Raw genomic sequence first — 15,229 nt, 5'->3', positions numbered from 1 at the left:
CATCAAAACTATAAAAGAACACATATGGAATCATGTAGTAACCAAAAAACAGTTAAACAAATCTAAATATATTTTATATTTGAGATTCTTCAAAGTAGCCACCCTTTGCACACTCTTGGCATTCTCTCAACCAGCTTCGTGAGGTAGTCACCTGGAATGCATTTCAATTAACAGGAGTGCCTTGTTTCAAGTTAATTTGTGGACTTCCTTTCCTTCTTAATGGGTTTTAGCCAATCAGTTGTGTTGTGACAAGGTAGGGGCGGTGTACAGAAGATAGCCCTATTCGGTAAAAGACCAAGTCCATATTATGCCAAGAACAGCTCAAATAAGCACAGAGAAATGACAGTCCATCATTATTTTAAGACATGAAGGTCAGCCAATCAGGAATATTGAAAGAAAGTTTCTTCAAGTACAGTCGCAAAAACCATCAAGCGCTATGATGAAACTGGCTCTCATGAGGACCGCCACAGGAAAGGAATACCCAGCGTTACCTCTGCTGCAGAGGATAAATTCATTAGAGTTACCAGCCTCAGATTGCAGCCCATTTGAGATACACACGTTGTCTGTTTCAGGAGAGATGAGCTGATGATAATCTAGTGCCATCGATGGTTGCAATATTATATTATATTGTTATTGGATTCTATTCTATTCCAATAGGGAACATTCTGTAGGTTACCCGTTAGCATGTCCATTGTCACACAATGAAAGGTGTGAAAACCCATAATAATGTGTTTCCGTGGCGGAGTTGATGAGCAGATTTGGGCCATCAGTTGATTGACAGATGTAGGCCTACTGTAGAATGATAAACCTTCCTCCAGTGTGGATGCTGACCCACGTTTTATAGTTGGGCTATGGGTGATTTGTCGATATAGTTCTGGTCTTTGGTGTGGATCGTAAGCCTGTATTGTGTTGTGTTAATATTTGATTTTGTAAAGCTGCCAAGATGTTTATGCATTTGAGCCTATACAAAAACTATCTTGTTGAGCTGACCCTTTTCTTTGATGTGTAAATTATTAGACTATTCTTTTTTTACGTCTTGAAAACATTTAAATAAACGTAATTAACTTGTGGGCCTAATTTAGGCTCAGGCTGGGCACTAGATCTCCCAGCACTCATGAGGATGAGAGGCGGAGTGCGCTGCCTAGACCACTGAGCTCAGGAAGTTCCCAATGCTCTAGCAAGCACTAAGAATGCTATGAATACTGATGATACTCAGGCACGTGGTTTTTTTATTGTTTCGTTGTAAGCCTTCCCCAAACCATAGCCCTAACCTTAAGCACTGGGAATAAAACTGTTAACCTTTGAGCTGTTTCTGTTTCAACCACGTGGAATGAATGCATCGAAAGTAGACGTTCCTCCATGAGTCAAAGGGCAGTGGGCTTGATTCGAACCCGACTCGGGCATTTAAAAAAAATAATAATTATAAAATAGTTTGACAACCCTGTTTGTAAGCTTTTAAATGGTATCCAAACTCAACCGTTTATCTTTTCCAGTCAAGAAGACATGGAAATACAAAATGGGTCAACTTTGAGGACCTCTAACTCCTAAACGTTTTGGCATTCAAGTCCAAAAAGTTACTTCCTGACCACTTTTAGTATGGGCAAATATGTATAAAAAGTGATGTTCAAATCAATAGGGGTGAGGTCAAAAATGGATTGAAATGAAATGGAAAGACCCATTTTTCACCCGATTCTACATGTAAAATCAGTGCGCTCTCAGTTTGCAAATCATGTTCAGAGGTTGTAAGTACTCTTGGCAAGCAAATGGTATTGGTGTGTCTGAGCCGAGTAGCCTACAGTACTACAGCGCATTGGGAAGTATTCAGACCCCTTTCCTTTCTCTACATTGTATTACGTTACAGCCTTATTCTAAAATGGAGGAAATAAAACATGTTCCTCATCCATCTACACACAATACCCCATAATGACATTTTTGCAAATGTCTAAAAAAACAACAACAATTGATTGGACATGATTTGGAAAGGCACACACCTGTCTATATAAGGTCCCACAGGTGGCAGTGCATGTCAGAGCAAAAACAAAGCCATGAGGTCGAAGGAATTGTCCGTAGAGCTCAGAGACAGGATTGTGTCGAGGCACACATCTGGGGATGGGTACAAAAAATGTCTGCAGCATCGAAGGTCCCCAAGAACACAGTGGCCTCCATCATTCTTCAGTTGAAGAAGTCTGGAACCACCAAGACTTTTCCTAGAGCTGAGCAATGGGGGGAGAAGGGCCTTGGTCTGGGAGGTGACCAAGAACCCGATGATCACTCTGACAGAGCTCCAGAGTTCCTCTGTGGAGATGGAAGAACCTTCCAGAAGGACAACCATCTCTGCAGTACTCCACCAATCAGGCCTTTATGGTAGAGTGGCCAGAAGGTCAAAGATAAAAGTCAAAAATAAAATCAAAATAAACCAAATAAAAAGTAAGTTTGAATGACAATGAGGGGCAACGCTGTTACAGTGGAGGACAGAGGAGCCTCTTAAAGAAGAAGTTACAGGTCTGTGAGAGCCAGAAATCTTGCTTGTTTGTAGGTGACCAAATACTTATTTTCCACCATAATTTGCAAATAAATTCATAAAAAATCCTAAAATGTGATATTTTTTTCTCATTTTGTCTGTCATAGTTGAAGTGTACCTATGATGAAAATTACAGGCCTCTCTCATCTTTTTAAGTGGGAGAACTTGCACAATTGGTGGCTGACTAAATACTTGTTTGCCCCATTGTACATACGCTCCTATTCAAACACACACACGGACACACATGTAAATAGTGCCTCACATGCAGTCAAACGTATACAGTTGATTGATTCCTTGATGTCCTTTGTTTTTTTTGTTTTTTTCTTCTGTTTGTTCTCCTTCATTTTTCTCTTTTGATCATTTTGTTGGTTATTGGTGCATTGGGGAATAGTGGGTTTTGGGGATGGGGAATGAAGGGAGAGGAGTCTTTTTTTATTAGATTTTTGTGTGTGTGTGGGGGGGGGGATCTTGGAGGGTTGGTGTCCTGGCAGTTTGGGCCGGTGGCCAATCGAACATCTCTGGAGAGACCTGAAAATACCTGTGCAGCGACGCTCGCCATCCAACCTGACAGAGCTTGAGAGGATCTGCAGAGAAGAATGGGAGAAACTCCCCAAATACAGGTGTGCCAAGCTTATAGCGTCAAGAAAACTTGAGGCTGTAAATACTTCCAAAGGTGCTTCAGCAAAGTACTGAGTAAAGGGTCTGAAGTTTTTTTTATATACATTTTAATTAAACCTGTTTTTGCTTTGTTGTTATGGGATATTGTCTGTAGATTGATGAGGGGGAAATAAACAATTGAATCCATGTTAGAATAAGGCTCTAACATAACAAAATGTGGGAAAAGTCAAGGGGCCTGAATACTTTACGAATGACTGTATGTTGCTGATGAGGCCCCCTGCCCTCTAAACAAACAGAAACAGTTTATAAAACTGCGAAGCTCACAAAGGATGTCCTGTGGATGGTTTATGGGCTTCACAGAGAGTTGGGACTGTTTGCTGTCTTTCAGTAAAACCCTGTAGGCACCATCATAAAACAGACAATCGCCCTTCAGGAGAGAAGAGTGTGCTTGTGTGTGTGTGCGCGCGCGAGTATGTGTTCTACGTACGTGCATGTGTATGTGGCAATGTTAGGCTGATAAAAACTCAACCGTTGCACAACTGCCACCTGACCAAATAGCTGAAGTGTATTATTGTGATGCTGTCAGTTAAACAGCTCCCTTATCTAGGCCTCAGCAACATTCACAGTATCACAGCCCTAACCTGTGTTTTGGAGAACAACCAATTGCACTTGACCCTCTGTTAGCTTGTTTAGAGATCAAATCAGACAACGAGTGCATTTCAAATGGCACCATATTCCCTATATAGTGCAATACTTTTGAGCTCTATGGGCCCTTTTTAAAAGTACTGCACTAAATAGGGAATAGTGTGCGATTTGGGAAGCAGGCAACATGTTTGATCTGTGGGCCTGTATGTGCAGGGCTATCTCATTATATTGTTTACATAATAATGGCAAGGATGGAGAGGCGATGCTTTTGACCCAGAGATGAGAGCAGAGCTAGAGTGAACTCAATTACACTCCCCAAAACACCTTACCCTCCACCCCTGGCCCCTCTCACCCAATGCCCCCATGACCCTCTGGGCCCCTGCTTCAGTAGTGATTGTCAATTAGCTGTTTTTAATGAGTAATACTCTCTATCTAATCAGTACTCATGGCATCCTCCCTTACAACAACAAAAACATGTGAAATGTGTAGTTGAAATGGCTGTTTTTGCAAGTTGAGCTTAAGTTATGTTAACACCACCTTTTCTCATGTGAGGAGAAGAGCATGTTTTCACCTCACATTAGAAGAGCATGTTTTCACCTCACAGGAGAAGAGCATGTTTTCACCTCACAGGAGAAGAGCATGTTTTCACCTCACAGGAGAAGAGCATGTTTTCACCTCACATTAGAAGAGCATGTTTTCACCTCACAGGAGAAGAGCATGTTTTCACCTCACATTAGAAGAGCATGTTTTCACCTCACATTAGAAGAGCATGTTTTCACCTCACAGGAGAAGAGCATGTTTTCACCTCACAGGGAGAAGAGCATGTTTTCACCTCACATTAGGGAGAAGAGCATGTTTTCACCTCACAGGAGAAGAGCATGTTTTCACCTCACATTAGAAGAGCATGTTTTCACCTCACAGGAGAAGAGCATGTTTTCACCTCACAGGAGAAGAGCATGTTTTCACCTCACAGGAGAAGAGCATGTTTTCACCTCACGGGAGAAGAGCATGTTTTCACCTCACGGGAGAAGAGCATGTTTTCACCTCACAGGAGAAGAGCATGTTTTCACCTCACGGGAGAAGAGCATGTTTTCACCTCACAGGAGAAGAGCATGTTTTCACCTCACGGGAGAAGAGCATGTTTTCACCTCACGGGAGAAGAGCATGTTTTTAAGGTCCAAGATTTTAAGGTCCACCCTGTTAAGTGAACTGAACTGTTTTAATATGGTGAAACTGCACCTTTTAAAACATTTGTTTCAAAAGAAACATTGAACATCTAATAGTCAAATCACAGTGTAAAAGCAGCTGAGCTGGTTCTTTTGGGTCATTTTCTGGTGTTTTGTTGTGGAAAACTGAACGGGTCGAGCATAAAACATCAACCCTGTTACCCATAGATCGACAGGCTAGAAATGTTTTAACAATTTACATTTTACCTTCATTTTTTTTGGTGTGAAGCTTGCATTCAATTGCCCCTCCCTGTTGCACAAAACAAGCTTCTATTCCCCGTCACAAGGGGGGGATGAAATCCTTACATTATTTGTCACTTAAAAGGCCCTTAAAATAGTCAATAGAAAATGTGTTTTTATTAAGTTGATCGTTGCTCTAGCCATCCATGCACTGCTTTGGAGTCTTATTTAGAAAGATATTCATAACTCTAGGGCTACAGTTTTGTGTCCTTTCAGGCTCTTTCTCTTTCTGTCCCCTTGGGGAAACATTTTCCTGTGTGTCAACATCACAATCTTATCAAAGCTGACATTTAGTATCCATTCAACATGAGTTTACACTGAACCCATATAATACTCTCTGAGTGAATAGCCAGATGTTGGTAGGAGATGTACCTGCTTTAACATGCCCACTGATGTGTGTGTACAGTGTGTTCACCACACCCTGTTGAAGACATCACTGCCAACACAGTTGTGAAATAAAAGGAAAATAGGGAAATGAAGAATAGTCTACAACGCTCATCTCTTTCTCAAAATGACTGTACAGGATATTCTACTCTCTCTCTATATATACAGTGCCTTGGGAAAGTATTCGGCCCCCTTGAACTTTGCGACCTTTTGCCACATTTCAGGCTTCAAACATAAAGATATAAAACTGTATTTTTTTGTGAAGAATCAACAATAAGTGGGACACAATCATGAAGTGGAATGACATTTATTGGATATTTCAAACTTTTTTAACAAATCAAAAACTGAAAAATTGGGCGTTCAAAATTATTCAGCCCCCTTAAGTTAATACTTTGTAGCGCCACCTTTTGCTGTGATTACAGCTGTAAGTCGCTTGGGGTATGTCTCTATCAGTTTTGCACATCGAGAGACTGAAATTTTTCCCATTCCTCCTTGCAAAACAGCTCGAGCTCAGTGAGGTTGGATGGAGAGCATTTGTAAACAGCTGTTTTCAGTTCTTTCCACAGATTCTCGATTGGATTCAGGTCTGACTTTGACTTGGCCATTCTAACACCTGGATATGTTTATTTTTGAACCATTCCATTGTAGATTTTGCTTTATGTTTTGGATCATTGTCTTGTTGGAAGACAAATCTCCGTCCCAGTCTCAGGTCTTTGCAGACTCCATCAGGTTTTCTTCCAGAATGGTCCTGTATTTGGCTCCATCCATCTTCCCATCAATTTTAACCATCTTCCCTGTCCCTGCTGAAGAAAAGCAGGCCCAAACCATGATGCTGCCACCACCATGTTTGACAGTGGGGATGGAGTGTTCAGGGTGATGAGCTGTGTTGCTTTTACAAACATAACGTTTTGCATTGTTGCCAAAAAGTTCAATTTTGGTTTCATCTGACCAGAGCACCTTCTTCCACATGTTTGGTGTGTCTCCCAGGTGGCTTGTGGCAAACTTTAAACGACACTTTTATGGATTTCTTTAAGAAATGGCTTTTTCTTGCCACGCTCCATAAAGGCCAGATTTGTGCAATATACGACTGATTGTTGTCCTATGGACAGAGTCTCCCACCTCAGCTGTAGATCTCTGCAGTTCATCCAGAGTGATCATGGGCCTCTTGGCTGCATCTCTGATCATTCTTCTCCTTGTATGAGCTGAAAGTTTAGAGGGACGGCCAGGTCTTGCAGATTTGCAGTGGTCTGATACTCCTTCCATTTCAATATTATCGCTTGCACAGTGCTCCTTGGGATGTTTAAAGCTTGGGAAATCTTTTTGTATCCAAATCTCGGCTTTAAACTTTTCACAACAGTATCTCGGACCTGCCTGGTGTGTTCCTTGTTCTTCATGATGCTCTCTGCGCTTTTAACGGACCTCTGAGACTATCACAGTGCAGGTGCATTTATACGGAGACTTGATTACACACAGGTGGATTGTATTTATCATCATTAGTCATTTAGGTCAACATTGGATCATTCAGAGATCCTCACTGAACTTCTGGAGAGAGTTTGCTGCACTGAAAGTAAAGGGGCTGGAATAATTTTGCACGCCCAATTTTTCAGTTTTTGATTTGTTAAAAAAAGTTTGAAATATCCAATAAATGTCGTTCCACTTCATGATTGTGTCCCACTTGTTGTTGATTCTTCACAAAAAAATACAGTTTTATATCTTTATGTTTGAAGCCTGAAATGTGGCAAAAGGTTGCAAAGTTCAAGGGGGCCGAATACTTTCGCAAGGCACTGTATATATATATATATATATATATATATATATATATATATTCAATTTGACTTTATTGACATGGCAAGTTCATTATTACTTACATTGTCAAAGTATACATATCAAAAAATAAAAATATAGATTTATATATAAATAAATGGTGGGACCAACAGCAATAATAATAGTAGGTGTTGTCACGGCAGATTTCCTCCTCTTCCTCTGAAGAGGTGAAACAAGGATCGGACCAATATGCAGCGTGGTAGGTGTCCATGTTTTAATAGGGAAAACTGAACATGAACACAAATATAAAATAAAAAGTGAACTGGCAACGAAACAGGCCCATATGGCACAGAAACAGGAAACAATCACCCACAAAGTACCCACAGAATATGGCTGCCTAAATATGGTTCCCAATCAGAGTCAACGATAAACACCTGCCTCTAATTGAGAACCAATCTAGGCAACCATAGACTTACATAAACACCTAGACTAGAAAACACCCCATAAACATACAAAACCCCTAGACCAGACAAAGCACATAAATCCCCCATGTCACACCCTGACCTAACCAAAATAATAAAGAAAACAAAGATAACTAAGGCCAGGGCTTGACAGTAGTGGACATGGGATTACCATTAACAACAACTACAACAACAACAATATTAATGAGAACAACAATACATTAAAGCAATAGTAGTAGACATGACTGATAAGACACATGATATGGAATGAAAGACAAAACAAAACAAGATGGGAAATATTATCGACATTACTTTGCACTTTTCACTGGCTGTCCCTCGGGTTGTGGCAGGAGGACACATATTTGGCTGCCAAAACTGCACATTTTGGCTCTTCACCCAATAAATATTAGATTTTTTATAGTTTCAAATTCTTTGTATTGAATTATAATTTTGGGAAAGAAATATTCTCTTAGGTCTGAGTATTTGTCACAGTGTAATAGGAAATGCAGCTCTGTCTCTACCTCTCCCCCTGGAGCAGAGTGAGCACAGCCAGGTGTGTCTGTGACGACTGGTGACGACCGGTCTCTATAGCCAGACTGTGCTCACTGAGTCTGTACCTAGTCAATGTTTTCCTCAGTTTTCTATCAGTCAGTGGTCAGATAGTCTGCCACCATGTACTGTCTGTTTAGAGGCAAATAGCATTGAAGTTTACTTAGATATTTTGTGGTGTCTTTCCAATAGGTGATATATTTTTATTTTTGTTTTGTGATGATTTGGTTGGGCCAGATTTTCTGAGTGCTGTCCTGAGGCTCTATGGGGTTGGTTTGGGTTGGTGAACTGAGCCTCAGAACCAGCTGGCTGAGGGGACTCTTCTCTTTTTTCATCTCTTGGCATTGTAGAGCTGTGTGATGGAATGTTTTGGGGTCACTTGTTTTTAGGTGGTTGTAAAATTTGATGGCTCTTTTTTCTATTTGAATGAGGAGGGGGTATTGGCCCAATTCTGCTCTACATGCGTTATTTGGAGTTTTTCTTTGCACTTGCAATACAGTCTGTTTGTCCCATTTGGTAAATTCATTATTAGAGATTGGACCCCATACTTCACTGCCATATAGAGCAATTGGTTCTATAACTTATTGAAAAAGTTTGAGCCAGATTCTAATTGGAATTTCGATTTTGATGTTCCTTTTAATGGCATAGAATGCTCTTCTTGCTTTGTCTCTCAGCTCATTCACAGCCATGTGAAAGCTACCTGTGTTGCTGATATTTAATCCTAGATATGTGTAGTTTTTGGTGTGTTCTAATAGAACTGTGTCCAAATAGAATTTATATTTGTCATCATTATTTCCGGACCTTTTTTGGAATATCATTATATATATATTTTTTTTAGGTCAGAGCCCAGGTTTGACAGAATCTGTGAAGATGATCTAGATGCTGCTGTAAGCCCTCTTTAGTGGGAGACAGCAGCACCAGGTCATCTGCGTACAGCAGACACTTGATTTCAGTGTTGTGTAGGGTGATACCAGGTGCTGCCGATTCTTCTAATGTTTTTGCCAATTAATGAATGTAGATGTTAAATAGTGTTGGACTTATTGGGCAGCCCTGTTTCACTCCCCATCCCTGAGAGAAGAAGTCTGTTTGCTTGTTGTTAATTCATTAATGTAGATGTTAAATAGTGTTGGACTTATTGGGCAACCCTGTTTCACTCCCCGTCCCTGAGAGAAGAAGTCTGTTTGCTTGTTGCCAATTTTAAATGCACATTTGTTTTTAGTGTACATTGATTCAATAAAATCATATGTTTTCCCTCCAATACCACTTTCTATTAGTGTATAAAAAAGACCTTTGTGCCAAATTGAATCAAATGCTTTCTTGAAATCTACAAAACACGAGTAGATTTTGCCTTTGTTTTGGTTTAATTGTTTATCAATTAGAGTGTGGAGGGTGTAAATGTGGTCTATTGTACGATCATTTTTTAGAAATACAATCTGGCTCCTGCTCAGGACGTTGTGTTCGTCAAGGAAATTATGTAGTCTGCTATTTATAATACTGCAGAGAATTTTCCCCAAGTTGCTGTTTACGCAAAATCCTCTGCAATTATTTTGGTCAAATTTGTCTCCATTTTTACAGATTGGCGTGATCAATCCCTGGTTCCAAATATCGGGGAAAATGTTGAAGAGTTTGAGTATAGCCAATTTGAATTTGTGGTCTGTATATTTTATAATTTCATTTAAAATACCATCAGCACCACAGGCCTTTTTGGGTTGGAGAGTGCATAGTTTTTCCAATAATTTTTCTTCTGTAATTGGGGTATACACAGGATTCTGATAGTCTTTGACTGCTGATTCAAGGATTTGTAATTTTTCTTGTATATCTTTTTGTTCTGGGCTCTTTGTTATATTGCTGTAGAGGTTTGCAAAGTGATTTCTCCACATATCCCCATTTTGGATAGCCAATTCCTCATGATGAGGTTTGTTTAATTTATTCCAATTCTCCCAGAAGTGGTTTGATTCTATGGATTCCTCAGTTCCATCCAGCTGATTTCTAATGTGCTGTTCCTTTTTTGTTCTTAGGGTGTGCTTGTATTGCTTCAGTGTTTCCCCATATTGAAGGCGTATATTTTTGTTGTCTGGTTCTCTGTGTTTTTGATTAGATATATTTCTCAATGACTTTCTTAGATTTTTGCAATCATTATCAAACCATTTTTCATTATCTGTTATTTCTGGTTTGCTCTTATGCTTCTTTAAATTAACCAAGGAGGCTAATTTGTCAAATATAAACTAAAGCCAGATTTACACCTTCATTGCTGGAGGAGAATGTTAAGGCTAAAAAGTTGTCCAGGAGAGATTGTATTTTTTGTCTACTAATTGCTTTTTGGTAGATGTCTGTACTGTTTGCACTCCATCTATAGGCCTGTTTTGTACCATGTAATTTATTGGGCCGTGATGCTTCATGGTTGGGTTCTGCTCTTCTCAGATACACTGTGATTTTACTGTGGTCTGAGAGAGGTGTTAGTGGGCTGACTGTGAAGGCTCTGAGAGACTCTGGGTTTAGGTCGCTGAGGAAGTCGTCTACAGTGCTGCTGCCAAGGGATGAGCTGTAGGTGTACCTACCAAAAGAGTCCCCTCTCAGCCTACCATTGACTATGTACAGACCCAGTGTTCCACAGAGCTTCACCAGCTGTACTCCGTTTTTGTTTTTCACTTTGTCATAGTTGTTTCTGTGGGGGTCTGTGGGGAGGGAAAGGTTGTTGCTTCCTGGTAGGTGTTTACCCCCATGACTGTTAATAGTGTCTTGTTCTTTTCTGCTGTCTCTCTCTCTCAAAACAATTGTACAGGATATTCTGCTCTCTCTCTCTCTCTCTCAAAACAACTGTACAGGATATTCTCTCTCTCTCAAAACAACTGTACAGGATATTCTCTCTCTCTCTCTCTCTCTCTCAAAACAACTGTACAGGATATTCTCTCTCTCTCTCTCTCTCTCTCTCTCTCTCTCTCTCAAAACAACTGTACAGGATATTCTCTCTCTCTCAAAACAACTGTACAGGATATTCTCTCTCTCTCTCTCTCTCTCAAAACAACTGTACAGGATATTCTCTCTCTCTCTAAAAACAACTGTATAGAATATTCTGCACTCTCTCTCTGTCACATTACAAAGTGTCACACTGTCTTAACAGCCACACAGGCTTCAACAGTTTTGACATACCCATAGTCACAGGACAGACCGTGTATTTATGTATTCTCTCTCCCTCTCTCTCTGTGTTTCAGGAGAGAAACCATACCGTTGCAGCTGGGAGGGCTGTGACTGGCGTTTCGCCCGCTCTGACGAGCTGACGCGACATTACCGTAAACACACGGGAGCCAAGCCCTTCAAGTGTGTGGCCTGCAGTCGTTGTTTCTCCCGTTCAGATCACCTGGCCCTACACATGAAGCGCCACCAAAACTAAACACACACACACACACGCTACGGCCACCTGAAGCATCACCCGAACTGAGGGACATCATCCTGAAGCCCCCAAAATGCATTGCACCGCATAAGGGCTGCGGATGGACTGCCTGACTGACGGACCTATCCTCCTATTCAAAACTCAAAACTCCTTATCATGAAATATTTGACACCATCTACAACGATACAATGATCAAAATGTCTGCTCCTGACGTCACTACTATCGGGAGGTACGGACTTTCAAAGAGATAGCGGCCCATGGACGCCAGCCTCCAATTGAACCCACGTAATAATGGATGTATGCCTGTCTGTCTGTATATATAGTTGCGTATAGTGTGTCGTTGTGTGTGTTTCTGAAAAAGCAAAGAATTTATTGACATTTATACTTGACTATAATTTTTTTTTTTTTACACATCTGCAGTTGAGATTTCATTCCAATCATGACCATGTTGGACAATACTTTCAAGTCACATGAGCTTCCTTATATGGTAACATATATCTTCGTGACAAATCAACAGAATCCTCTGGAAAACGCCGTTGGACATCGTCTTACATTCATAACAACTCGTTTCTATTCGGGTTCCTGAGAGCCTGGAGCGTTTAGCCATGTTTATTATTCTTTCTGTAACCACGGAGACAAACCTCTTTGATAGGGGCTCGCAACAACATTACCCTGCATCTATTTGCAGTGTCATCTTTAAGAGTTTGTCTAACAGTTCATGCATGTATTATAACTTCTTATTTTGGTTATTATGTTTTAATGTTAATTAGTCTTGTCCTGCGACCTCACTATTTATGTATAATAATTACTGAGTTGAATTTACTACAGCTCAAAAGACAATAGTTAACCACATTACCTTGAAATTAGAATCGTCCCCATGCAGATTTTGATATTTACAAATCAGTTTTTTTTTATTATGTATTGTAGCCTGATAAGAGTTGAACTAGTGTGTGTGCCAAACGATTAGAGAACATGCTTCATACAGGTTATCATGTTGAAAGATATTGGCAGCAGGATATGAGACAATGCCCAACCCCTCCATGGTCACCTTTATTACACTATTAGTCAGTCACAGTAATGATTCATTAACATAATGATGCTGGATGGACACTTTTTTACATGTTTTTTTTTTAAACACGAGGGCACATACAGTACATTCATACATATCGGTCAAAGCAGTGGACATACATTTAGGGTTTAAGCCTAATTCTGGACTAAAAAAAATGAAATGAATGGAGAATCTCCATTGGTGTCCAGGGAACTTTCCCTTTCTGCTGTCAGTTGTTTTCACCTGTCAGATATGATTGGCTGACCTTTGGCCTTTGATAGTTGTAAGGCTGGCAACTGTTTACCCTAAGTTGCCCATACACCCATGTAATAACTGTAGTAAATGGTTTAAATCATATCAGTTTGGGCAAATGCCCAGTTGGTTTTATACTCTGTGTCTGTCATTCTGCCTTTCTGAATGGAGTCTGTCTCTCCTCTCTTATGACCTTATCAATGTTTAGACCATTAAGCATTCTTCCAGCCAGTACTGTCAGCTACCTTTCTCTAGCCTTCCCACTAAGTACTGAGTTTCTGTACCTATTGTTGAACATGGAGGGACGAATTCCTGCCCCCCCCCCTAGTGGATGTACATTCAACAAGGCGGACTTCCTCTCTGGGTGGAACGCAACGACAATGTGGACAAAAGTGCGCGCTGCCCCAAAAGAACAGACTCAGTCCTTGCACATGCACGCATGTCGATCGACAGAGTGACGCTTGAAGCAACCTTAAGCCTAGCCCTAGACTAAAAAAAAGCACTTTGAATGGAGGTTGTTCACGAAGCAAGTTTTTTTTAGTTGAGCACTCGAAGTAGGCTTAATCTGGGTCCGGGAAACCATCTAGGAGTATTCAACACTTATGAGGCCACTAAATTATACATTTCCGTCTTTCTGACAGAGAGACTGTTTTGTTTTTAGCTCACTGAATGACTAAAGCACTTCCTTCACTCTAGGAACAAGTTCTCTGCGTTAACTTCCTTCAATGAGAGGGAGCTATGATGAATCACTGTATATACTGTCATTTTTGAATAGAAGACTTAAGTTGTGAATATGTTTTCTCTAGTATAGGATCTTTTTGCTATGAACAAAAGGGGATTCTAGGTTGGTGTTTAATGGCTGGTTATTCATTTTGACACCTATTGCGTGTATGGTATGCAACAGAATCAGCTCTGTACGACTTTTTTTGTGTATTTCATTCGTTTTTTTGTTTGTGCAAAATCCTGAAAGTGAATAAAGAGATTACAACTAGAGACAGTATGTTTTCCTGTTGATGTTTTGAGGTGGGCCTTTCGTAAATGTTTTACGCCAGGTAGGACTTTCTGTTCGTTATCTTAGAGCTATCTGCGATGAGATAGGCGGAGTGACTCTCAGTAACATTCACATGGAATGACTGACAGCATCCAAACCTGACATCAGAAATAGGGTAAGTAGTTATTTGGACTTCCACTTTCATGAAAAACATCTTAATTCAGAGTATTACAGCTATAGGCTACATTAGAAAGAAAGCAGTGTTTGTAGAAATACAACATACAGATACACAGTTATCTAGTCCACATGATAGAGAAGCATCGGCATCCTTAAAACCCTAATACATTGCTTTGAACAAAATGTCTTCCTATAGCATTCTGAGTGATGTGCCTGTGCACTGCCGAGTATGACCAAAGGGCAGGTTTGTCTTCGATCACTTGTTAGAAAAATAGTTTTTCAACTAATGGTCACATAAAGAGCATAATTTAAAAGGTGAGATTTGAACCTTGGCCTACAATTTCCATGCCCCCGCGGAAATCTAATTAACTTAATAAGAAATCCCCATCAAAGTCTGTTTAAGCTAGAGATTTTTTGCGTGGGCCGTGTCTCAATCCACCACATCCACCGATATCGCCCTTCTGCATCTGCGGTGAAAGGTGGCAGAGTTAGAGCAGTGTTTGTCAGATCATGAGACATCCCGAAGATTGGTCTGTAGCGTCCATACTGTTTGGCCTACTATTATGACCCCTCTGTGGAAAGCTGAGACTCTAATGAACACTATGGTATTCTCAGTTTTGCTCTGGGATGCCCACAATACTCATCTTAAAGTCCCTGGATCCAGTTTAAAAAATGAATGGTAGTACAGTGGATTCGGAAAGTATTCAGACCCCTTCCCTTTTCCCCCATTTTGTTAAGTTACAGCCTTATTCTAAAATGAATTAAATAAAAATGTTCCTCATCAATCTACACACAATACCCCATAATGACAAAGCGTAAACCATTTTTGCAAATTTATTACCAATTTAAAACAAAAATGCTTTATTTACATAAGTATTCAGACCTTTTGCTATGAGACTCAAAATTTAGCTCAGGTGCATCCTGTTTCCATTGATCATCCTTGAGATGCTTCTACAACTTGA

At 40.2% G+C, this 15,229-nt stretch overlaps 1 protein-coding gene across 1 annotated transcript in view; it reads left to right on the top strand.

The window, feature by feature from the left end:
* Positions 1–14,092, top strand: part of klf5l (Kruppel-like factor 5 like) — a 27,318-nt gene extending 13,226 nt beyond the window's left edge. Inside the window, exon 4 of the mRNA XM_024376789.2 lies at positions 11,621–14,092. Coding sequence (XP_024232557.1) covers positions 11,621–11,799 — 179 coding nt within the window. The 3' untranslated portion in view covers positions 11,800–14,092. The remainder of the gene's footprint in view (positions 1–11,620) is intronic.
* The last annotated feature ends 1,137 nt before the right edge of the window (positions 14,093–15,229 follow it).

This window comes from Oncorhynchus tshawytscha, linkage group LG17, assembly GCF_018296145.1.
Source record: "Oncorhynchus tshawytscha isolate Ot180627B linkage group LG17, Otsh_v2.0, whole genome shotgun sequence".
NCBI lineage: Eukaryota > Metazoa > Chordata > Actinopteri > Salmoniformes > Salmonidae > Oncorhynchus > Oncorhynchus tshawytscha.
This window is presented reverse-complemented; position numbering and strand designations above follow the sequence as displayed.